General features: G+C 45.1%; 2 protein-coding genes and 1 long non-coding RNA gene across 5 annotated transcripts in view; 1 reads left to right on the plus strand and 2 right to left on the minus strand.

Annotated features, from left to right (window-relative positions):
* The window catches only part of UBOX5 (U-box domain containing 5), a 50,525-nt gene extending 26,568 nt beyond the window's left edge, over positions 1-23,957 (minus strand). For all 3 annotated transcript variants that reach the window (XM_055264920.2, XM_055264921.2, XM_063633486.1), the window contains exon 1: positions 23,832-23,957. The gene's annotated coding sequence lies outside the window, so the exon portion shown is untranslated. The remainder of the gene's footprint in view (positions 1-23,831) is intronic.
* On the minus strand, positions 10,588-23,960 carry FASTKD5 (FAST kinase domains 5). The gene is made up of 2 exons (XM_055264907.2): positions 23,832-23,960; positions 10,588-13,329 (listed from the first exon to the last, which is right to left on the minus strand). Exon 2 carries the CDS (start codon positions 13,137-13,139, stop codon positions 10,845-10,847), a length of 2,295 nt encoding a protein of 764 aa, XP_055120882.1. The 5' UTR covers positions 13,140-13,329; positions 23,832-23,960; the 3' UTR covers positions 10,588-10,844.
* A 62-nt stretch (positions 23,961-24,022) lies between these two features.
* LOC134735839 (uncharacterized) lies at positions 24,023-26,125 on the plus strand. The gene is made up of 2 exons (XR_010119372.1): positions 24,023-24,432; positions 24,541-26,125. It is a non-coding gene; the product is annotated as an uncharacterized lncRNA (long non-coding RNA).
* The last annotated feature ends 148 nt before the right edge of the window (positions 26,126-26,273 follow it).

The raw sequence follows: 26,273 nt of genomic DNA on the forward strand, positions 1-26,273 counted from the left end.
TTTTTTTTTGAGGGAGGGGCATTCTTCAAAAGGAGGAAAATGAACTATGTATAATATATTACTGAGCATCTCACAAGGATTTCAAAGCTACTTTCCAAGAAATTGTTTATTTTTATTTTTTATTTTTTTTGAGACAGTGTCTCTCTCTGTCACCTAGGCTAGAGTGCAGTGGCACAATCTCGGCTTAATGAAACCTCCGCCTCCCAGGTTCAAGCAATTCTCCCACCTCAGCCTCCCAAGTAGCTGGGATTACAGGCACGCGCCATCACACTCAGCTAATTTTTTGCATTTTTAGTAGAGATGGGATTTCCCCACGTTGGCCAGCGTGGTCTCGAACTCCTGACCTCAAGTGATCCACCCGCCTCAGCCTCCCAAAGTGCTGGGATTACAGGTGTGAGCCACTGTGCCTGGCCTTATTATTACTATTATTTTGAGATGGAGTCTCGCTCTGTTGCCCAGGCTGGAGTGCAGTGGCACGATCTCAGCTCACTGCAAGCTCTGCCTCCCAGGTTCACGCCATTCTCCTGCCTCAGCCTCCCGAGCAGCTGGGACTACAGGTGCCCGCCACCATGCCCAGCTAATTTTTTGTATTTTTAGTAGAGACGAGGTTTCACTGTGTTAGCCAGGATCGTCTTGATCTCCTGACCTCGTGATCTACCCGCCTCAGCCTCCCAAAGTGCTGGGTTTACAGGCGTGAGCTACCGCACCCAGCCCCTATTTTTATTTTTTGAGACGGTGTCTCACTCTGATGCCCAGGCTGGAGTGCAGTGGGGTGATCTTGACTCACTGCAGCCTTCACCTCCTGGGTTCAAGCAATTTTTGTGCCTCAGCCTCCCAAGTAGGTAGGACTACAGGCATGGGCCATCATGCCTGGCTAATTTTTGCATTTTCAGTAGAGACAGGGTTTCACCATGGTAGCCAGGATGGTCTCGAACTTCTGACCTCAAGTGATCCACCTGCCTCGGCCTCCTGAAGTGCTGGGATTACAGGTGTGAGCCACCACACCCAACCAGAAATTGTTTCTTTTTAAAAGATCTAATTAAACTTTTAAAGACAATTGTAGACTCATGTGTAGTTGTTAAGAAACAATACAGAGAGATCCCACATACTCTTTCAGGCTCACTGCAACCTCCACCTCCTGGGTTCACGCGATTCTCCTGTCTCAGCCTCCTAAGTAGCTGAGATTACAAGCGCCCGCCACCACGCCAGGCTATTTTTTGTATTTTTAGTAGAGATGGGGTTTCAACATGTTGGCTAGGCTGGTCTTGAACTCCTGACCTCAGGTGATCCACCCACCTCAGCCTCCCAAAGTGTTGGGATTACAGGTGTGAGCCACCGTGCCTGGCTGTAACATCTTGCATAGCTATACTAGAACTTCATAACCAGCCTACTGATATTGATAATGATTCACCAATTTTCAGATTTCACCAGGTCTGCATGCATTCATTTGTGTGTGCCTATCTAATTAGTTCAATGCAATTTTACTCTATGTGCAAAGTTGGGTAATCACAACCGTAGTTGATACAGAACACTTTTATCACAAGAATTTCATGTTATCCTTTAAAAAGTCTTTTATCTTATAAATCCAAATACTCTACTTCCACAGAGGTCTTGAAATTTTTCACCCAGATCTAAGCCTTGACTGAAGACTTCAGTTAAGCTCACTGCCCACATTGTAAGAAACAAACTTGAGTGACACGTTTAGTCTTGGCATTCATGTCACTTAAATGATAAATACAACTATGCAGGAAAATGCAAAAGTATATATAAGCTGGGCATGGTGGCTCACGCCTGTAATCCTGGCACTTTGGGAGGCCAAAGCAAGCAGATCACTTGAGGTCAAGAGTTTGAGATGAGCCTGGCCAACATGGTGAAACACCGTTTCAACTAAAAACACAAAAATTAGCCAGCCATGGTGGCGCACGCCTGTAGTCCCAGCTACTCGGGAAGCTGAGGTGAGAGAAAGGCTTGAACCTGGGAGGCAGAGGTTGCAGTGAGCTGGGATCACACCACTGCACTCCATCCAGCCTGGGCGACAGAGGGAGACTCTGTCTCAAAAAAAAAAAAAAAAAAGTATTATGAAAGTATTATGATCATACATTTGTTAAAAATCTATGTCTAGGAATATGTATACATAAATAGTTGGAGAGGTAATGGTGGGCATGCAGAAATGTAAACATCCAACATACTAGGCTGGTGGGATAAGTTGTTCTTTTTTTCCTTTTATGTATTGAAAGTTGATGTATGCCTGAGGTCTCAGGATGACAGCGGAGAAGACTGAGATTTATGTTCAGAGTACTTTTTGCAGCTGCCAGTACTAGGGCTCAGAAAGGGAAGTGCAAGGGAAGGGCCAAGAAGGGATCCAGGAGTTGAGTGGCCAACTGTCTTGGTATACCCACAGCTGAGGAGTTTTCCCGAACATGGTACTTTTGGTGCTAAAACCTGGGCAAACTTGGAAGAGTTGGTTGCCCTGTCTAGAAGGTTGTTGTCCGTGCTTCCTTGGAGCTTGAAGCAACCAAACAAACCTTTTGTTTTTGCTGTTGAGGTTCAGCACCTGGGGGTAGGGAAGTGTGGAAGGATAATTTAGAAGAGAATAAGGTGACCATGACACTTTCTGAACACCTCAGCATCCAGCTTCCTTCAGCCTACAAAGTTACCATAGCTGCGTTATACAATCTGATTTTGAGTCTCATAGAGATGTAATGAAAAGTAATTCTGGCAGACACACATATTTTAAAGACTAGACTCAAACAGGTTACAGAGGGAAAAAAAAGAAGAAGAAAAGATTATCTGTCAAGTAAGAGAAAAGCATTTCACCTCAAAGAGTGGGTGGAATACCAATGCACTGAGCAATTTCATAAATTGGGCACTTTGGCTTTTAAAGAAGTGCATTACTTCTTATAATTTCTAAATTGAGTTACCTGTCCATCCATGAAAAAAGTTTGACTCATGTGCCTTTTTCTTAGAACTGGTTAAAATGAAAGACAGTTGTCCCAGCCCATCCCACACAGTTACTCACCAGTGAGAGGTGTGCAAAAAGACCAGAACACAGGTGAGAGCTCCAAAGAAGCCTGCAGCTTTATACCACGTGGAGCCAAGTCACTCTCTAAGTGCTTAACATGTGCAAGGCACTGTACTAGGCACAAGTAGACTCAGTTTTTACTCTTTATTTATTTTTAATTTTTATTTATTTATTTTTTGAGACAAGAGTTTTGCTCTTGTTGCCCAGGCTGGAGTGCAATGGCGCGATCTCGGCTCACTGCAACCTCCGCCTCGTGGGTTCAAGCAATTCCCCTGCCTCAGCCCCCCAAGTAGCTGGGATTACAGGCACCCACCACCACACCCAACTATTTTTTTTGTATTTTTAGTAGAGACAAGGTTTCACCATGTTTGCCAGGCTGGTCTTAAACTCCTGACCTCAGGTGATTCACCCACCTTGGCCTCCCAAAGTGCTAGGATTACAGGCATGAGCCACTGCGCCCGACCTATTTTTATTTTTTGAGACAGAGTCTTGCTGTGTCACCCAGGCTGGAGAGCAATGGCACAATCTTGGCTCACTGCAACCTCTGCCTCCTGGATTCAAGCGATTCTCCTGCCTCAGCCTCCTGAGTAACTGGGATTACAGGCATGCACCACCACGCCCAGCTAATTTTTTTATTTCTAGTAGAGATGGGGTTTCACCATGTTGGCCAGGCTGGTCTTGAACTCCTGACCTTGTGATCTGCCCACTTCAGCCTCCCAAAATGCTGGCATTATAGGCATGAACCACCACACTCGGCCTTTTTACTTTTTTTTTTTTTTTTTTTTTTTTTGAGACGGAGTCTCACTTTGTCACCCAGGCTGGAGTGCAATGGTGCAATCTCAGCTCACTGCAACCTCCGCCTCCCGGGCTCAAGTGATTCTCCTGCCTCAGCCTCCTGAGTAGCTGGGATTATTGGCACACACCATCATGCCCAGCTGATTTTTGTATTTTCAGTAGAGATGGGATTTCACCATGTTGGCTAGGCTGGTCTCGAACTCCTGACCTCAGGTGATCCACCCACCTTGGCCTCCCACAGAGCTGGGATTACAGGTGTCAGTGAGCCACCGCACCCGGCCCAGTTTTTACTTTTAAGAAACTTACAGGCTCAAAACAAGGCACAGATAAGTCATCTTTCTCCTAAGAGACTCAGTCTCAAAACAAGATCTACAAAGGTTTTTACTACCATTTTCTCAGCACCTTAATAACAGTGTTGGCAATTCTACGGGAACCCAGGTGAGGTGGCCAGTCTCTCCAACATACAACCTGACCCTAACCCTTTCCCTCTCCTCCATGGCCTACTCCATCTGCTCTTGCTTCTCTCCTGAATTTTCAACTTATCTCTGACTACTGAAACCTATCATCAACATGTAAACACATTCAAGTCTCTTCTGCCAACTCCTCCCACAAAAAACCACGCTGGTTTAATGCTGCATCTTTCTTAGGGTTACCAGATTTTTTTGTTCAACTTTTATTTTAGATTCAGGAGACACATGTGCAGGTTTGTTACCTGGGTATATTACATGATGCTTAAGGTTTGGGGTACAAATAATCATGTCACCCAGGTACTGAGCATAGTACTAACAGTTTGTTTTTCAACCCTTGCTGCCTCCTCTCCCCTCCCTCTCTCTCGTCTATTTTTTTTTAGGGTTGCCAGATTTTTTTTTTTTTTAAGACTGAGTCTCACTGTCACCCAGGCTTGAGTGCAGTGGCACAATCTCAGCTCACTGCAACCTCTGCCTCCCAGGTTCAAGTGATTCTCCTGCCTCAGCCTCCCAAGTAGCTGAGATTACAGGGACAGGCCGTCATGCCCGGCTAATTTTTGTATTTTCAGTAGAGACGGGGTTTCGACATGTTGGACAGGCTAGTCTTGAACTCCTGACCTCAGGTGATCCGCCTGCCTCAGTCTCCCAAAGTGCTGGGATTATAGACGTAAGCCACCACACCCGGCCAGTTGCCAGGTTTAACAAATAAAAATAAAGAATGTTCACTTAATCTGAAAGGTGGTGTGTGCTGAAAAAATTTTTAAAATAAAGAATATTTGCTGCATATTATATTTATTGAACACTCAGCAAACCAGGAATAAAAAATAACTTCCTCATCGGGTGTGGTGGTTCACACCTGTAATCCCAACACTTTGGGAGGCTGAGGCGGGTGGATCACCTGAGGTCAGGAGTTTTTGATACCAGCCTGACCAACATGGAGAAACCCCGTCTCTACTAAAAATACAAAGTTAGCCATGGGTGGCGTATGCCTGTAGGTAATCCTAGCTCCTTGGGAGGCTTAGGCAGGAGAATCACTTGAACCCGGGATGCGTAGGTTGTGGTGAGCCGAGATTATGCCATTGCACTCCGGCCTGGGCAACAAGAGTGAAACTCCGTCTCAAAAAAATAAATAAACAAAAATAAAAAATAACTTCCTCAACATGATAAAAGGCTTATAAAAAACCCATAGTTAACATCATACTCAGCCAGGAGTGGTGGCTCATGCCTGTAATCCCAACACTTCGAGAGACTGAAGCAGGAGTATTGCTTGAGCCCAAGAGTTCAAGACCAGCCATGGCAACATAGAAAGACTCTGCTCTACAAATTTAGCCAGATGTGGTAGCGTGCCCACAGGTGGTCCCAGCTACTTGGAAGGCTGAGGCAGGGGGATCACTTGAGCTTGGGATGTCGAGGCTGCAGTGAGCCATAATCATCCCACTGCACTCCAGCCTGGGCAACAGAGTGAGACCCTTTTTCTTTTTCTTCTTTTTTTGCCTCAGCTACTTGGAAGGTTGAGGCAAAAGGGATCACCTGAGTCTAGGAGGTCGAGGCTGCGGCGAGCCATGATAGTGCCACTGCACTCTCAGTATGGGCAACAGGGTTAGACAGTCTCAAAAAGAAAAAAAAAAAGTCAGTATTGGTGGCTCACACCTATAATCCCAGCACTCTGGGAGGCCGAGGTGGGCAGATCACTTGAGGCCAGGAGTTCGAGACCAGCCTGGCCAACATGGTGAAACCCCATCTCTACTAAAAACATTAAAAAAATTGGCCGGGCATGGTGGCTTACGCTTGTAATCCCAGCACTTTGGGATGCCAAGGTGGGCAGATCACCTGAGGTCAGGAGTTTGAGACCAGCCTGGCCAACTTGGTGAAACACTGTCTCTACTAAAAATACAAAAAAAATCACCCGGGCGTGGTGGTGGGTGCCTATAATCCTAGCTACTATGGAGGCTGAGGCAGGAGAATCTCTTGAACCCAGGAGGTGGAGGTTGCAGTGAGCTGAGATCGTGCTGCTACACTCCAGCCTGGATGACAGAGACTGTCTCAAAAAAAAAAATAAAAAAAGTTGCTGGGCTTGGTGGCACACTCCTGTAATCCCAGCTACTTGGGTGGCTGAGGCATGAGAATCGCTTGTACCGGGTGGCAGAAGCTGCAGTGAGCAGAGATCACGCTACTGCACTCCAGCCTGGGCAACAGAGAGAAACTCTATCTCAAAAAAAAAAAAAAAAAAAAAGAAAAGTATATGTATATACCCAATGGTAGGTGAAAGACTGGAAATATTCCCCTAAGATCCAGAACAAGACAAAGATGCCTACTTTCATTGTTTGTATTCAATATCTTATTAGAAGTTCCAACCAGAGCAATAAGGCAAGAAAAAAGAAAAAAAAGGAATCCAAAGTGGAAGATATAAAACTGTATTCACAGATGAAACGAACCTATATACAGGAAATTCTGAAAAATTCACACAACGACAAAAAAATTATTAGGGCTAACAAATGAATGTTAAGCACAATAGCAGGTTAAATTATCTGTTTTTTTTTTTTTTTTTTTGAGACAGAGTCTCTGGCTCTGCTACCCAGGCTGGAGTACAGTGGCATGATCTCAACTCAATGCAACCTCTGCCTCCTAGGCTCAAGTGATTCTCATGCTTCAGCCTCCTGAGTTGCTAAGGTGTGTGCCATCACGTCTGGCTAAGTTTTGTATTTTTAGTAGAAACAGGTTTCACCATGTTGGCCAGGCTGGTCTCAAACTCCTGGCCTCAAGTGGTCTGCCTGCCTCAGCCTCCCAGAGTGCTGGGATTACAGGTGTGAGCCACCATGCCCGATGAATCATCTGTATTTCTAAACACTCAAAATTAACAACTCATAAAAAGAAGTTTTAAAAACAATTGCATCTACAATAGCATAAAAAAGAATAAAATAATTAGGAATAAAGTTAACATCTGGATACAGTGGTTCACACCTGTAATCCCACGACTTTGGGAGGCCGAGGTGGGTGGATCACGAGGTCAGGAGTTCAAGACTAGACTGGCCAAGATGGCGAAACCCTGTCTCTATTAAAAATACAACAAATTAGCCAGTGTGGTGGCGGGGGCCTGTAATCCCAGCTACTTGGGAGGCTGGGCAGAGAATTGCCTGAACCCGGGAGGCGGAGCTTGCAGTGAGTCGAGATCGCACCACTGCACTCCAGTTGAGTGACAGAGTGAGACTCCGTCTCAAAAAAAAAAAAAGAAAAATTAGCCAGTTATGGTGGCGTGCACCTGTAGTACCAGCTACTTGGGAGGCTGAGGTTGGAGGATTGCTTGGGCCCAGGATTTGAGGCTGCAGTGAGCTACGATCACATCATTGCACTCCAGCCTGGGTGACAGAGCGAGACCCTATATCAAACAAAACAAAACAAAAAACTAAGAAAATGTAAGATTTATACACTGAAAACTATAAAGCATTCCTGAAAGAATTAAAAACCTAAATAAATTAAAAGATATACCATGATTATGGATTAGAAGGCTTAATATCGTTAAGATGGCAACATTCCCCAAAGCAAACTACAGATTCAATACTGTCCCTATCAAAAGCCCAATGGCTTTTCTTGCAGAAATGGGCAAACTGATCCTAAAATTCATATGGAAGTGCAAGGACCATGAGTAGCCAAAACAATATTGAAAAATAACAAAGTTGGAGGACTCGTACTTCCCAATTATGTGGTATTGGCATAAGAATAGATGAATGGAATAGAAATGAAAATCCATAAATAACCCTCCACATGTATGGTCAATTGATTTGACACAGATGCCAAAACCATTCAATGGGGGAAGAATATTCTCTTCAACAAATGATGCTGGGTCAACTAGATATCCACATGCAAAAGAATGAAGTTGGACTGTTCCCTCTTGCTACATATAAAAATTAACTCAATGTGGATCAAAGACCTAAATATAAAGAGCTCAAATTATCAGAAAAGACATAGGGGTAAATCTCCTTGACCTTGGATTTGGCAATGGTTTCTTAAATATGATACCAAAAGCACAAGCAACTAAAGAAAAAATAATAAATTGGGCTTCAACAAAATTAAAAACAGAAAGTGAAGACAACTCACAGAATGGGAGAAACTATTTGCAAATCACATATATCATATCTGTTACCCGTATTATGTTACATATATATATATATATATATATATATATATATATATACAATCTCCTTATGTTTGTGCTGTAACACAACCAAATCTGAATCCCACCAGACTTCCTAATATAACACATAGCATGTTTCCTTCTCACCTGAGCTACTTGGCTATGAAAACCATTCTGCCTAAGCGTCAGACTTGGGAACCACTGGCCCAACAGGTGCTTATGTAATTCTATTCTTCTAGGTCCAATTTTAAGAAGAAAAATATGAGGGTAGGGGGAGTTTATGCAAGACAAGCAGAAATGTGGAAGAGAGAGCTAAAAGAAAAATATTGTTCACTAATTCTGAACTGGCTCTTAAAGCAAGAATCAGCAAGTAAGGACAATCAACCACATCTAAACAAGAATAAGAATTTTAATTTTAGAGCACGTGAAAAGATGAGTTGGAGGAAAAATCCTGAAATGTAAGTGAAGCTATGAGAGCTTTTTTTTTTTAGACAGGGTCTCACTCTGTCAGCCAGGTGGGAGTGCACTGGCACAATCACGGCTCACTGCAGTCTTGACCTTCTAAGCTACGGTGATCCTCCCACCTCAGCCTCCCTAACTGGACTACAGGTGTGCATCACCATGCCCAGCTAATTTTTTGTATTTTTAGTAGAGATGGGGTTATGCCATGTTGCTAGTCTGGAACTCCTGGGTTTAAGAGATCAGCCTGCCTCAGCCACCCAAAGTGCTGGGACTACAGACCTGAGTCACCACACTTGGCCTTTTTTTTTTTTTTTTTTGAGTTAGGGTCTTGCTCTGTCATCCAGGCTAAAGTACAGTGGTGTCATCTCAGCTCACTGCAGCCTCAACCTCCCAGGCTCAACAGATCCTCTCACCCCAGCCTCCTGAGTAGCCAGGACTGCGGGGGCACACCACCAGGCCTAATTTTATTTTTTTGCGAGGCAAGGTCTATGTTGGCCAGGCTGGTCTCAAACTCCTGGACTCAAGCAATCTTCCCATCTTGGCCTCCTAAAGTGCTAACAGGCGTGAGCCACCACATCCAGCATGAGATTCTTATTTTAAAACAAGGTATAGGCCAGCTGCGGTGGCTCATGCCTGTAATCCCAACATTTTGGGAGGCCGAGGTGAGTGGATCATCTGAGGTCAGGAGTGTGAGACCAGCCTGAACAACATGGTGAAACCCCATCTCAACCAAAAATGCAAAAATTAGCTGGGCATGGTGGCAGGCACCTGTAACCCCAGCTACTCAGGTGGTTGAGGCAGGAGAACTGCCTGAACCTGGGAGGCGGAGCTTGCAGTGAGCCAAGATCGCGCCATTACTCTCCAACTTGGGCAACAGAGAGACTCCGTCTCAAAAAGAAAAAAAAAAAAACAAAAGCCAGACGCGGTGGCTCACACCTGTAACCCCAGCACTTTGGGAGGCCAATGCAGGCGGATCACCTGAGGTCAGGAGTTCAAGACCAGCCTGGTCAACATGGAGAAACCCCGTTTCTGCTAAAAATACAAAAATTATCCAGGCATGGTGGTACGCGCCTGTAGTCTCAGCTACTTGGGAGGCTGAGGCAGGAGAATTGCTTGAACCTGGGAGGTGGAGGCTGCAGTGAGCTGAGATTGTGCCACTGCATTCCAGCCTGGGTGACAGAGCGAGACTCCGTCTCAAAAAAAAAACAAAAAAGCTGGCTTAAAAAAATATATATATATATATCTCTATCGGCCGGGCGCGGTGGCTCACGCTTGTAATCCCAGCACTTTGGGAGGCCGAGGCGGGCGGATCACGAGGTCAGGAGATCAAGACCACGGTGAAACCCCGTCTCTACTAAAAATACAAAAAATTAGCCAGGCGTGGTGGCAGGCGCCTGTAGTCCCAGCTACTCGGAGAGGCTGAGGCAGGAGAATGGTGTGAACCCGGGAGGCGGAGCTTGCAGTGAGCCGAGATCACGCCACTGCACTCCAGCCTGGGTGACAGAGCGCAAGACTCCGTCTCAAAAAAAAAAAAAAAAAAAAAAAAAAATATATATATATATATATATATATATATCTGTAAGGGTGGGGGGGAGGGTCTCCAGAAAAGAATAAAATTTTTAAAAATTGGCTTTATATAATGTCTGACATACTTTTATTCTAAAAACTCTGTGACACAAGGCTGGTAAACAGAAAAATCCAACAAGGACTTACTTGACCGTAGGACATATTAAGATGTTTATTATTTATTAAGAGTAACATGTATACATTTGCAGTAATTTGTACAATCCAACTACATTACAATTCACAGTAACATACACTAGCTCTAACCTGCCTTGGATACAATTAAGTCTCCTCAACACACTATTTTATTGCCAAACTTACATTCTCGCGTTTATAATCATTTTGCAACACCTGGTAGAGTAAACACCTATAGCTTTGCCATAGAAATGCCCCTAAATGCCCTTCAGAGAGCAGAGGTGAATACTTTCTCATGAAGAAACGCCAACTTTTCTAAGCGAGTTCGTTTCAGTAGTGGGAACCATTCCCAGTAGGATAACTCTACCACACGGTAGCCAAGCCGAGCCAGCTGCCGCCTCTTCATATTGTGCAGTCCAAGGAGATCCCTGGAGCCATAGCAATACTGGTTCCTGTTTGTGAACTGAATAGCCAGCTTCATTCTTGGGGTCTGCATGCAGGCTGGGGGGCACAGGCCAGCCATCTCCATGGCCCCCGATTTATCTGCTACATTGCAAAGGGAGCCCCCCAAAGGTACAGCTGCCTTATTCTCTAACTCCATGGGCTGTTGCCCAGGCTCTGACTCAGTTTTGCCCTGGAAATGTCCTCTTGCTTTCCCTTTTAGTAACTGATTCATCAAATTATCTGTAAGGCTGACTCCCACACGCTCAAGCCTTAATTTGGCTACATTTTCAGCTGGTGTGGCTTCTCTATTAAATGGTAATGGCTTCAGGTTAACATCAAGCTGGACCTCTAAGTCAGAAGATCGGGTATGAGGCAAAATCATATGGTGCTTGACGTACTGGGGCCCCCCCAACATGGTCTCCAGTAAAAAGACAGTTTCTAAGAATTCAGGCTTTGAATTCATATCTTTCTCTGCTAAATACCACAGCAATTCAGACCCCTCTTGCTGAAGGTGACTACTAAGACGATTGCCTCTGTAATCTGGACACTCAATGCCAACTGTACCATCGAGGGTATATAGTTCCTTAATTAGGTCAAACTTAGTTCTCTCCTGAGCTAACCTGACAAACCCTGGACTGAGAGCAAAATCAATTAACTCTACTGGAAAGTACTCCAAAAATGCCAGGCCCAGCAGGCAGGTGGGCAGGTGTTCTGGGTACTGGCTGAATTCAGGCATCTTTCTGTGAATCTCATTTATCAGGCTGGAGTAAAATTCTTCTGCATTGGGTGGCTTATAATTCAGAGTTCCAAATGACCACAGAATCTTGGCAACATCTTTACTTCGACAGTGTGCCACTCTAGGAGGCAAAGACGCAGCCACTGCATTCATTATTCCTTCATCCAGGAAGCGTAAGGCCGAGCAGTAAAGAGTCAGGTGCATGACACCTTGAACTCCCAGGGAAGGAATTCGCTGAGGAGCAATCTCTCCAATCTGCTTCATGAAATTGATGTGATCCACGTGAGTGAAACGGAACATTTTAACAATATTCACTAAGGAGTGACTACTCAGATGCTGCATGTTAGCACAAGCCAAGTCTCCAATTTTCCGCATGACAAATTCAGAGAGATTAGTACTTGATTTAAAGAACCCCAAACAGATGGTACCAACCTCCTCTAAATTGATCAAATCTATATATTTAAGGATCAATGATTCCAGTTTTTGCATTAGATCCTGGGATACCTGACGATTTTCACCTATAACATAAATTAGGTGAACTAGCTGAGACAAGGATAGATCTTTCCAGTGCAAATTAAGATAACTAGAAAAAATGTTTAAAAACCTAGGTACTCTGCGACCTAAGTGCCTCCAGAGATCAGCCACCAAAAGGATCTGATCCATACTCATCTCCCATACCTGATGGCAACACTTGGTCTCATACACATCTAGCATTGAATGGGAGTGAGGGATTCCTAAAATGACAAAAGCTTTCAAAACATTGATCAGGTCTTGGGTATCAAAGAGCTGTATCTTCTTCACACTCAGCTGGCAGAGCAGAGCAAAGCTGGTACTGTGCAGCAAGACAGGATGCTGCTCTGCAGGCAAAGAGCTCAGCTTACACAAATAATCAACAATGACTTGAGCCTGGAGATTATGTTGATAAACTCTTACTTTGTGCAAAATTAGTTCACCTTCTGAAACAGACAGGAGCTGAGAAGTCTCGGATGCATTATAGCTGTGAACACGGTATTCTGGTCTTAGCTGTAGGAAAACTCGGATGGTTTCAAAGGAATCAAAAACTTCTACATCCTCTTCACCAACTCCTGTGGCCCTGGGTGAGCCCAGCTGCAATGTTCTGGCCTTAGAGGAAGAAGTCTTGCTGAATTCCAAACCTGGGCGGGCACTGCTGGTTGTCAGGATTCTCCGAGAAGAGAAAGTGCTACATATGTTCTTAACTTTTTTGGCAGAATGGCAGAGGCTAATGTGTTCTGGAGGGTCCTGTCCCCCATGCTGTGTGCTGCTCACATTCCAGTATGACACACTTCGGACTGCACCAAAGGCAGAAGGACTGCAAAATGCTCGGTATCTTAAAAGTTTTAACGACTTGAGAGTAGCTGCCATTCTGGTGTCAGTATTGATCTCTTTGGCAGTCAGAATACAGTCCTCACAGGTTTGACCAGGCAATTTCTTGTTTATATGGTGCTTGATTAGAGCTGGACGGGGAGGTGTTCCACAAAAACTGCCTGGAAATCTTCGGCATATCACAAGAGCCAGGGATCACAAATGACTGGGTCAGAATTGGTGCCAGATACTGAAAAAAGGGTAGATGAAGAATGAGTGGCTTCTACCTATAAAAGCATCCAAATTTACACATTATAAAAAACAGGTTGAAACTACACTGCTGTCCACTCAAGTAAGTTCAATGCTAGTAAATGCCCAAACCACATGACAGCATATATCAAGGATAAATTCTGCACTGTGTAAAGGCCTAGGAAAACCCCCAACCCAGGGTACCCGTGGGCAGTTCCTGGACTGCTGCTCACCAGACTTCCTTCACTGTACAAGGCAAGCAGTGACAGCTAAAGAAGAGACGGTGCTCCGCTAACATTTGATAGGAAGAAGGAAGGCAGATTTCTAGAAAGAAGGCTGGGAACAAAAGTGAGCAACTCCTTCCATCTCTGATATCAAGGCAAACAGGTCCTACCTGAAGAATGTTTATAAAAACTGCTATGCTAACAGCACTAAGTAAAAAGTGGGATCTGGTATAAGAGATAATTAGTTGGCTGGGTGTGGGTGGCTCACACCTGTAATGCCAGCACTTTGGGAGGCCGAGGCAGGCAGATCACTTGAGGTCAGGAGTTTAAGACCAGCCTGGCCAACAAGGTGAAATCCCGGCTCTACTAAAAATACAAAAAATTACCCAGGTGTGGCAGCACACACCTGTAATCCCAGCTACTCAGGAGACTGAGGCAGGAGAATCGCTTGAACCCAGGAGACAGAGGTTGCAGTGAGCCAAGACCGTGCCACTGCACTCCAGCCTAGGCGAAAAAGTGAGACTCCATCTCAAAAAAAAAAAAAATAAAAGATTTAATTAGTTATACCCACAATAACACTCCCTGTTCTTATAGCGCAAAACTGTTAATTCCAAAATTCTGTCATTCTAATGCTGTTCTTGTACTTTTTAGAAGATGCCTACTCTCTCTCCTCTTCAGGAAGCTTATAACAGAACTTGAGTCACTATTACAGAGTAGTCACAGAGTAATGGTGTTATTAGAAAGTATACTAAAAAACTCACTCATTTTGGTGGGAGAAAGCAGAAGGTTGAGGGTCTGCTCACTGTCACTTCACGGATGGGAAGCAAAGAGTACCCCAAAGCTGGGCTCGGGGTTCAGGGAACACCAATTGACGCAACTGCCCCGCTGACATCTTCTGGAGACGGCAGCTTAGCAATGCTTCCAGTGAGTCTTTATTCTGCCTGTGAGCAGTACAATGCCCATTTTTCTCCCATGGCAGAAACCATGAGAGACTATGAAATTGATTCTGCTGTGCTCTCGCTTTCCTTAATGCTTATTCTTTTTCCTTCCACTTAAGTGCTAAAGGCTGACAAGCAAGACCCAAGGAGACCTGAGTTGTCAACTGATGTACCAGACAGGGCTGTTGCTGCAGAAAACTCCATAAAAGTTCCAAGGGTGCCAGAATGACTTTCTGAAATGCCTGCCCAACTCTGCTGCCAGCCACTTTCTTCCAGAGCCCATAGCACATCATCATTGAGTTCATCAAAGAATAGCAGGGCAGGTCCATGGCTCTGTTCCAGTAGCCCAGCTACACAGGCTTCTCTAGATGGCAGGAACATATGTATGAATTTCTGTGTGAATCAGAGCAGAATTCTCTCACACTAAATTTTTATACACTTGGTTCTTTACTGTGGCTTGTGGACCATTCTTTTTTTCTTTTTTGAGACAGTCTCACTCTGTCACCCAGGTTGGAGTATAGTGGCATGATAACTGCAGCTTTGACCTCCCACTTCAAGCAATCCTCCCACTTCAGCCTCAGCCTCTTGAAGTAGCAAAAACTACAGGTGCACACCACCAAACCCAGTTAGTGTGTGTGTGTGTTTGTGTGTGTGTGGAGATGGAGTCTCACAATGTTGCCAAGGCTGGTCTCAAACTCCTGGGCTCAAGTGATCCTCCTACCTTGGCCTCCTGAAGTGCTAGTATTACAGGCGTCAGCCACCATGCCTGACCACCTGTGGATCATTCTGCCCACCAAATTTCAATCTGTGGTTCAGATCAAGGGTGAGCAGACTATATCCTGGGGCCCAAATCTAGCTTTTCACGTGTTTTTGTAAACAACGTTTTTTCAGAACATAGCTATGCCATTCATTATGTATTGTCTATGTCTGCTTTCCTGCTACAAGAGCAGAACTGTGTAACTGTGACAGATTGTATGGCCTGCAAAGCATATTTAGTGTTTGGTCCATTACATAAAAAGTTTGCTGATCTCTGCTACACACTATTTCTATAAATGCAGATGGCCAGCTTTTCAAAAATTAGAAAAACTTGGCCACGCCTATAATCCCAACACTTTGGGAAGCTGAGGCAGAAGGATTGCTTGAGGCCAGGAGTTTGAGACCAGCCTGAACAACACAGCAAGACTGTCTAAAAAATAAAAAATAAGTAAAAAATAAATTAAAAAAACAAAAAATTTTAATTAAATTAGAAAAACTATAGAAAAATAGTATTAAAATAATGTTTTTCTGTAATATTTAGATGATAATTGAAGATTATAGTCCTCAAAACAGTCATTAGGAAACTCAATTAATACCACAGCACAGGAAAGGTGGGAACAAAAGAGACAGCAGGACAGCCAGGCGTGGTGGCTCATGCCTGTAATTCCAGCACTTTGAGATGCCAAGGCAGGCAGATCACTTGAGGTCAGGAGTTCGAGACCAGCCTGGCCATCATGGCGAAACCCTATCTCTACTACAAAAACAAAAATTAGCCAGGTATGGTGGCGCGAGCGTGTAATCCCAGCCACTTGGGGGGCTGGGGCACAAGAGTCGCTTGAACCCAGGAGGCGGAGGTGGCAGTGAGCCAAGATGGTGCCACTGCACTCCAGCCTGGGTGACAGAGACTCTGTCTCAAAAAAAAAAAAAGAGAACCAAAAAAAAACAGAGATAGCATGTAACAGAACTCCCCAGTTGACAGAACAGGGCTTTTAAGAAGACCTACTTTTGGCTGGGCACAGTGACTCACCTCTGTAATCCCAGCACTTTGGGAGGCTGAGGCGGGTGGATCTACGAGGTCAGGCGTTCGAGACCAGCCTGGCCAACATAGTGAAAACCTGTCTCCACTAAAAATACAAAAAATTAGCCAGGCGTGGTGGCGGGCGCCTGCAATTGCAGCTGGGGCACCTGCAATCCCAGCTACTCGGGAGGCTGAGGCGGGAGAATCACTTGAACCTGGGAGGCAGAGGTTGCAGTGAGCTGAGATAGCGCCACTGCACTGCAGCCTGGGCAATAGTGCGAGACTCCGTCTCAAAAAAAAAAAAAAGGAAGAAGAAGACCTACTTTCCAATTTGGAATTTAATTTAATCCACCACAATGTGCAACTAAAGCCATATAGTGTTCAAATCTGTAGTCTTCATCTCATTTGAGGAAGTAGATCCTGGCCAGGCACAGTGGCTCACACCTATAATCCCAGCACTTCGGGAGGCCAAGGTGGGCGGACCACTTGAGGACAGGAGTTCGAGACCAGCCTAGCCAATATGGCGAAACGCCATCTCTACTAAAAATATAAAAATTAGCTGGGTGTGGTAGTGTGCCTGTAATCCCAGCTATTTGAGAGGCTGAGGCAGGAGAATTGCTTGAATCCAGGAAGCAGAGGTTGCAGTGAGCTGAGATCACACTACTGCATTGCAGCCTGGGCGAAAGAGCAAGACTGTCTCAAAAAAAAAAAAAAAAAGTAGATCCTAAAAAAAGCAGCTTTAAAGGCCCCATTTTTTAAATAAAATAGCTGTGCCACAGTAAAGCAAAAAACAGAAAATGTCTGTCTAGAAGGAGGCTGGTTTACAAGATAAATGTGTGGCAGGCATCAACACATGAAAAAGTACACACTAATATTGAGTGGAACAAATAGCACATAAACAAGAATTAACAAATATCTCTATAAATGATGTTAATTTTAAAATATTAAATAATTAAAATTACTTCAATTAATTCTACCTAAAGGGTACTTAATGAAATTACTATATGTGGTCTGGAAATAAAAGAACCATCTCCTAGAACATCAATGTTTGGTGCAGCTCCAGTGTTTTGAATTCATGTGACTCTTTTTGATTTATAAAAACACAGGCTAAGATCCAAGATGGAAATAACAAGAGCTATGCCTTAGGGCCTCCTCTGTGCCAAGGCTTGGAGCCTTGTAAAGCCGCTTTATCTGCATTAGTTCCCATCCTTATAACACCTCTGTAATGTAAGTTTATAATCCCCATATTACTGATGAGAAAGAGACCACAAGATTAAGAAACCTGCCAAAAGTTATATAGCCAAGGGATTGAGTAGAGCCTAATATTAAAGACTGTCTGACTCCTAAGCCCACATTATTGGTGTACTAGAGAGACAAGAATGGATGTCAGGAAATACAGGTTCGGGGGGCAATACGGGGTGGGATGGCTGAACAATCTATGGTCTTCTAGGATTTCCAGGTGCCAGGGAGCTGGAGGGTTAGAACTAGGTAAGCTTGAAAGTCCCTTCCACCTCTAACAGTCTAGGATTCTATCATTGTGGTTTATACTGCAGGTTGAGCATCCCTTGTCCAAAATGCTTGAGACCAGAAGTGTTTCACATTTTAAACTTTTTCAGTTTTTGGACTATGTGCTTTATACTTACCAGTGAGCATTCCAAATTCAAAAATCCAAAATCTGAAATACTCCAATGATTTTTTTTTCCTTTGAGTATCATGTTCGTGCTCAAAAAGTTTCAGATTTTGGAGCATTTTGGATTTTGGAGTTTCAGGTTTGGAATGCTCAACCTGTACTTTAAAAAAGAACAAAGAGAAGACCTCAAAGGCTGAAATCTACATGAGGGAAAGAGTTCGCAGGATGCTCCAGGATCAAAGTAAGGAGAGCTACCACAATTGAAGACCTGAAAGTTGGCAGTAGAGATATGGGATCCAGAAACTAGAGTTCAATACAGAGAAGCAAAGGTTTCCCTTTTCCCCCAGGAAAAAAGGTGAAGGAAGATCCCAGGACAAGAGCTGTGAACAGACATAAAGAGCAACCAGCTCATGCCGGACGACATAGACAGTACCCAGGAGATGAGAATCATACTTCTACCGGATAATCCGGGCACGAACAAGAGATAAGGATACAAAAAGCCATGCTAATAAAAACAGTAACAAGAATTATTAATGCCAGGGAAGACAAAAAAGTTATACAAGATAGAATATGTTACCACAGGCAGGATGCAATGGCCCATTCCTGTAATCATAGTACTCTGGGAGGCCAAAGTGAGAAGATCACTTGAGGCCGGGAGTTTGAGACCAGCCTGGGCAATGTAGTGAGACCTCCACCTCTACAAAATATTTAGAAATTAGCCAAGCCTGGTGGCACACACCTGTGGTCCCAGCTACTCAGGAGGTAGAAGTGGGAAGATCGCCAGAAGTGGGAAGATCGCTTGAGCCCAAAAAGTTAAGGCTGCAGTGAGCTGTGATCCTGCTATGGCAGGGTGACAGAGAGAGACCCTGTCTCAAAAAATAAATAAATAAAAAGAGTAAAGAAAATATTAGTATATCATACTCCCTATTCAGCTGAGAATAATATTAGCATAATTTTATTAATATAAATCTTGATATTAGCCTAACCAAAAATTATGAGCAAACTATATTGGGAGGATAAAGTGAGAAGAGAAGGAGTAGGGGGAGGTTGATGATACAAGAGACTTAGAGCCTCAAAGTCCATAATAAAAAAGTACAATTGGACAGGTGTGGTGGCTCACAACTGTAATCCCAATATTTTGGGAGGCTGAGGCAGGAGGATCACTTGAACCCAGGAGGCAGAGGTTGCAGTGAACCAAGATTGTGCCACTGCACTCCAGCCTGGGTGACAGAGCAACACACCGTCTCAAAAAAAGAAAAGAAAAGAAAAAATACATATAGTGATGGCCGATGGCCAGGAGCAGTGGCTCACACCTGTAATCCCAGCACTTTGGGAAGCTGAGGTGGGCGGATTGCTTTAGGCCAGGAGTTCTAGACCAGCCTGGGTAACATGGTGAAACCCTGTCTCTACTAAAAATATAAAAAGTAGGCTGGGCACAGCGGCTCAAGTCTGTAATCCCAGCACTTTGGAAGGCTGAGGCAGGAGGATCACCTGAGGTCAGGAGTTTGAGACCAGCCTGGCCAACATGGCGAAACCCTGTCTCTACTCAAAATACAAAAAATTAGCCAGGCATGGTGGCAGGCACCTGTAATCCCAGCTACTCAGAAGGCCAAGGCAGGAGAATCACTTGAACCCGCGAGGCAGAGGTTGTGGTGAGCCGAGGTCGCACCACTGCACTCCAGGCTGGGCAACAGAGCGAAACTCCATCTCAAAAAAAAAAAGGGGGTCAGGGGAGGAAACCATTATTTAGTGTTACAAGCTCTACTGAACTATTTGACTATTTAAACCATGTACATATACAATTTTGACAAAAATTAAATTTACAAAATGCATGTATTATCAAGATATTATGGTATTGTTCAAGATAATGAATGGAGAAAGTAACTTAATAGATAAGGAAAATGTTGAAAAGTTATTTTTAGTGCAAGCACTTTCTACTATCTAAGAACTTCTTTAAAGATGTTCAATAACAGAAATGATAACAAAATAAGGAATCTTAGAGGCATGAAGAGCCAACCTACAAATGGTAAACAGTGGCTACTTACTCTTCTCACCATGCAACATTTACAGTAACTCTATAGAAACCATATCTACATATACAGGTCTGAAACAGAGCCACTTCAGAAGTTGGTCTTGAGTACTGTGGAGAAGGAAAGAAAAACAAGGAAGATACAGAAGCAGCAGAGAAGAACAGTAGGGAGAAAAGACACTGCAAAGAAGCAGCAGTCAGGATGACCAGATAGCAAAAGCATACCTGAGAAGGTTAGTTCCTCCTTACTCAAGGATTCTCAGAAAATCCATAGGAAAGCTGGGAAGAGAACACTATGAGATATTCAGTCAATTAACTCCTGACCTCCTTTTTTTTTTTTTTTTTTTTTTTTTTTTTGAGACAGAGTCTTGCTCTGTTGCCCAGGCTGGAGTGCAGTGGCGTGATCTCAGCTCACTGCAACCTCTGCATCCTGGGTTTAAGTAATTCTCCTGCCTCAGCCTCCCAAGTAGCTGAGACTAAAGGCTCATGCCAACATGCCCGGCTAACTTTTTTGTATTTTTTGGTAGAGACGGGGTTTTGCCATGTTAGCCAGGCTGGTCTCAAACTCCTGGCCTCAAGTGATCCACCTGCCTTGGCCTCCCAAAGTACTGAGTACAGGCAGGAGCCACCACGCCCGGCCTGACTCTTTCAATAAAGGTCAAAGATACCTGATATGATTTCACGAAACTCCTTTCCTAGTTTAAGTGCCCCAAGTATACCTTTCTCCCCTTTAGGGATCCTAATGAAACAGCGTAGAGCCTCAGAGACCCCTGGACCCTGTCAGTTCCAAAAGGCAATGCCCAAACCTCCCTGAATGATGTGATTTCACAGGACTGAGGAATCTTACCTTTCTCCCTTCCACATACAGGTCTGAGCAAGGTCGAATAGCTTCATTTTAAACTAGAGTCTAGAAGTTAGAGGAGGGGGGCCAGGCAGAGGAAGGAGCCATGCTAACTGTAGACTGAGTATATGACACCTTAAACACATACAATTTACCACTTACCAGATCTGATCCCTCAATTCTAACACTTTTCCTTTCTATGTCCCAATAAAATTGCCACAAATAAATGAACACTCCAACCCTATTCCCGTCTCAGCAAATAATTTGTTGAGCAACCTTAAGAATTAAAAAGGCAAAAAAACTGGCTAGGCAGGTGGCTCAAGACCATAATCCCAGCACTTTGGGAGGCCGAGCAGGCGGATCACGTGAGGCCAGGAGTTCAAGACCAGTCTGGGCTACATGGCGAGACCCTGTCTCTACCAAAAAAAAGGCAAAAAACCGAACTTTCTCTAGGTGCTGAGGTATCCTGCTGAGAATCTACAAAACTTCAAAGTCCCTAGTGAGGGCTTAGAGACTGGCAGTAAGGATCTTAGCTGTTAATGTGGATGTTAACTGGGCTAGACTCTTCTGTGTTTCTGTTTCCACACGGGAGCACGGCCTCAGAGGAGTCTACTGGTACTGCGAAGGTGAAGCACTAGTGCAAAGGTGTTTAGGTCAAGTTCAGTGTCACTCGCAGGTCTAAGCCAAACTAAAATTATTCAGTCTAGCAATCCATCCCTTCCTTTTTGTTCTAGACTCCATGCTGATAGGAGAAAAAACAGCCCATCACAAACATTTGTGAAACTTTTTCAGCTACACAGCCCTCCCCCTTCTCTTTTAAGACTCTGCTATTCCTCTATCAGAATGGCAAGAAGGATGTGGGTAGATATAGTATGACTAAGCCCTATAGATGATTCTGTTAGAGCTACTGCTTTTAAAGGGTTTCATAAAACCCTGTCTTTAGAAAACCTCTCCACATAACAACAGGGAGTAGGCACTCATGTCCTCTCAGCCCATCTAAATGAGACTTCTAGAGGAATTACAAAATCCAGGCAGGTAAAGAGAAGTAGCTGCATGCACACAGTTGTCATAAGAGAAAACTCCCAAATAAATGGTCCAAGTACCTGTAACTGTTAGCTCAATAAACACTTGGTTTTATCTGCTTTTACAATTCGCAAGGCTGTATAGTACAGTATTTCAGACAAGAAGGAGTTTCAGAATTCTTTTTTTTGTTTGTTTTTTTGTTTTTTTTTCAGATAGGGTCTCGCTCTGTTGTTCAGTCTGGAGGGCAGTGGTGCAATCTCTGCTCACTGCATCCTCCACCACCGCCCCCCACCTTTCACCCCGGCAACACCCCGGGCGAGGATCGCTCAAGGATCTCAAGCGACCCTCACACCTCAGCCTCCTAAACAGCTTGGACTACAAGTGCACCACCACGCCTGCCTAAATTTTGTTTTTTTGTTTTTGTGGGGTTTTTTTGTTTTTTTGGTAGAGACAGAGTTTCCCTATGTTGCCCCCAGGTTGGTCTCGAACTCCTGGGCTCAAGTAATCCTTCCACTTCGGCCTCCCAAAGTGGTGGGATTACAGGCATGAGCCACCGCACCTGACCTCAGAATTATTTTATATCAAAGTTGACTTATTCACATGATAAATGGCAAGGCCTTATTAGGGACTAAAAAAATAAACCAATGGATGGGGAAGAAAATCATACTAATAAACATTTGACCTGCATAACTGCCAAAGGCCTGACTTTTTAAGTTATATTATGCGGCACAGAGTCTTCAGATTTTATTTATTTATTTTTTATTTATTTATTTAAGACGGAGTCTCGCTCTCTCGCCCAGGCTGGAGTGCAGTGGCGCGATCTCAGCTCACTGCACACTCCGCCTCCCGGGCTCACGCCACTCTCCTGCCTCAGCCTCCCGAGTAGCTGGAACTACAGGCGCCCGCCACCACGCCCAGCTAATTTTTTGTATTTTTAGTAGAGACGGGGTTTCACCGTATTAGCCAGGTTGGTCTCGATCTCCTGACCTCGTGATCCGCCCGCCTCGGCCTCCCAAAGTGCTGGGATTACAGGCGTGAGCCACTGCGTCTGGCCCAGATTTTATTTTAGTCTACCAGGTAGTAGCAAATTATCCGAGGACTTGCCCAAGACCATTCAGGTCAGTGAGCTACAGAATCTAGTTCTGGAAAGCCAGCCATTCTTACTATTCACAAAGTGTAGAAAACATGAATTCAGATTCCAGCAGCAACAAATGACTGGAGCACAAAACGCCAGCCACAGTTGGTGCTAACGCAGCTGGCTATCAGCTCCACAGGATGAAGCACTGTCCAAGGGTCTGATCAGTGAAGCATCACCCAAGACTGATGAACATAGCTGATATGAGGGGACCCAAAGTTCCCTGAGTCAAGACAGAAGAGCTGTGTCACGGTTTGCACAGAAAGAGAAAGAACAACTGTTCTTACCCACGGAAAGAAAAAGGGAGAAGGCCATCAATACTACCCTTAGGCTTGTGCAACCAGAAACTGCTAAAAATGGGGGAAAGTATATATCCTATCATACTGATGTTTACTGAAGACTGCGCATCCCAAATGCTAAGTAACATACTGTAGGGCCTTGCTACTCAGTGTGTGGTCTGCGCGCCAGAGGCTTCAGCCTCATCTGGAATCTAGTTAGGAACACAGTTATCTCAGGCCCCACCCCAGACCTACAGAATCAGAATCTCTAAGCGATTCGCAGGCACATCAAAGTGTGATGAGAGGCGCGGCAGAATATCTGACTACATTCTCATAACAGCACCGTGAGACAAGTACTGTTACGATCTCCATTTCACAGAGGTAAAAAATCAAGGGCCAGATAAGCCCCCTGCCAAAGATCACAAACTCAGGAGCGGCGAGAGTCACTGAAGTTCTCACCACAGCCTGGCCTGCGACAGGCACTCGCAACCCCGGCCAAGAGCTGAACAAGGCCTCGGTGCGCGCCAGCCCTGGGCCGGCCGGGAGGACAGGAGGCACAGACCAAGGCCCAGAACGGTCGCGAACGCGGGAAGCGGCCGCCGCGACCTCCTCCCCGGCCGCCGCCACTCACCTGATCCTCCCGAAGGTGGGCGCCGCAACACCAAACCGGGGACGCCGCGGGCGGCGGCGACACAGATACTCGCTCCTCCGGCAACTCCGAGCCTCACAGCCCCACTTCCGGCCAACTGCCCGCTACTTCCGCCTGCTGCGCGAGTGACGGATGCGGCCGAGGCTCAAAAGACTGTCACCGTTTCCCAAGGACATTTTCCACTGGAGGACGTTGTTGAGGAGAAAGGCGGAGCCTAGGACCTGCAGAGGCAAAACACCTTGCTGGATGGATCGCTCTGGAAGTCATTAAGCAGCTTAGTCCCGGAGCGGTGGCTCACGCCTGTAATCCCAATACTTTGGCAGGCCAAGGCGGGCGGATCATCTGAGTTCAGGAGTTCGAGACCAGCCTGGCTAACGTGGTGAAACTAAAAATACAAAAATTAGCCGGGCGTGGTGGCGCATGCCTATAATCCAGCTATTCAGGAGGCGGAAGCAGGAGAGTCGCTTGAACCCGGGAGGCGGAGGTTGCAGTGAGCCGAGATCTCGCCACTGTACTCCAGCCTGGGCACCCCTGTACTCCAGCTCTGGGCCACAGAGCAAGACTCCGTCTCAAAAAAAAAAAAGTAAGTAGCTTAGACACAGGTTCGAATCTGAGGACCACCACTCAGGGTTTTATGGCCTTGGGGAAGTCACATAAATTCATTCTTGTTATATTATTATTATTTTCATAGAGACGGGGATGGCAGTGTCTTCTTATGTTGCCCAGGCTAGTCTGGAACTCCTGGGCTCATGCAATACTCCTGCCTCAGACTCCGAAAGTACTGGGATTACAGGTATGAGCCATAGCACCCGGCCCACATAAATTCTCTAAGCCTGTACAGTGAGTAAAACAATACATGTCTTTTTTTTTTTTTTTTTTTTTTGAGACAGAGTCTTGCCCCATTGCCCAGGCTGGGGTGCAATGGTGCAATCACGGCTCACTGCAGCCTCAACCTCCTAGGTTCAAGTGATCCTCCTTTCTCAGCCTCCTGAGTAGCTAAGACCATACGCATGCACCACCACACCTGTCTAATTTTAACAATGCATTGGTCGGGTGTGGTGGCTCACACCTGTAATCCCCGGTGTTGGAGACCAGCCTGGCCAACATGGTGAAACCTCGTCTCTACTAAAAATACAAAAAAAAAAATTAGCAGGGTGTGGTGGTGGGTACCTGTAACCCCAGCTACTTGGGAGGCGAAGGCAGGAGAATCACTTGAACGCAGGAGGTAGAGGTTGCAGTGAGCCGAGATTGCACCACTGCACTCCAGCCGGGGTGACAGACTCCATCTTTTTTTTTTAATGCATTTATAATAGAGATGTATCTGTAAAGTGCTCTCAGGAAAAGAGCTAGTGACATGATGGGTAGATGAGCCTGCTGAGAGAAATGGATGTGGAGCTGGAGCTTAGGGAGGCCAGAGCTATGGAGCATGAGCCAGGGTGATTCTCCACCACCCTAAGAAGGAGGGCTGGGTCCTACTGGGTACATATACTGACACAGCTGTCAGTATAGGTACCTAGACAAGAAAGAGACTCTACTAAACCTCTACCTATTAGAAAGTCCTGGCCCCAGGCTGCCATTCCTGAGGGCACTTGAGATCTGCTGATCAGGGTCTTCATATCTTGTCAATGCCTTGGCTCTAAGGGGTGTGAAGGAGAGCTGAGAAATCATGCTCCCTCCAGGGCACTATCTTGTAGGGAAGACAAAATCAATGTAGGGAGAACACGTCCCTGCAAGGAGAGGCAAGCCTGACATCCCAACTCCTGAGCTCTGAAGACAGCGCTGTTTAAATATCTGGAGCCCCAGACCACAGACACCACTGCTTCGGGAGGGTTCTCTCCCTCAGGCCAGACCAGGGCAAACACTATTCATTGTTATGACTCTGTCCTTGCCAGTAGAACCCAGAGAAAGCAGAGAGCCTACCCCCAAGTAATGAACCATGTTTGTTCCTAGGCAGCCATGACAATCCTGTTTCTCTTTGTAATACTCAATTTCCCATTCTCCCTTGAAGTGGGAGGAGCATGTGACTCAATTCTGGCCAATAGGACTTAAAGGGAAGGGTCCTGGGAGGGCTCTGGGCTTTTACTTTCACGATAAAGTAGGGCAGCCTCAATGCCTTCATGGAGCTGTGGCAACCACTTTGTGGTAAGGAGGGAACAACATGCTAAGGATGGGACAGTGGGAGGATGAAAATCTAGGTCCCTGATGATCCAACAACCAGGACACCCACCTCCAGATTTCTTGTCAGGTTGGGGAAAAATAAACCACTCTTTGAGGTCCTTTGTGTTACTTACAGCAGAATGCATTCTTGATTGTGTGCTTTGAGAGGATGACAGAGGAACTGTTGTAAAGGGAAGCTCTCTGCTGTGCAGCACGCTTGGGTCCCTTTTGCCTTTGGGGCTTCACCATTAATTGCAAACCTGTTCC

Source organism: Symphalangus syndactylus, chromosome 24 (assembly GCF_028878055.3).
Source record: "Symphalangus syndactylus isolate Jambi chromosome 24, NHGRI_mSymSyn1-v2.1_pri, whole genome shotgun sequence".
In the NCBI taxonomy this organism is placed as follows: Eukaryota; Metazoa; Chordata; class Mammalia; order Primates; family Hylobatidae; genus Symphalangus; species Symphalangus syndactylus.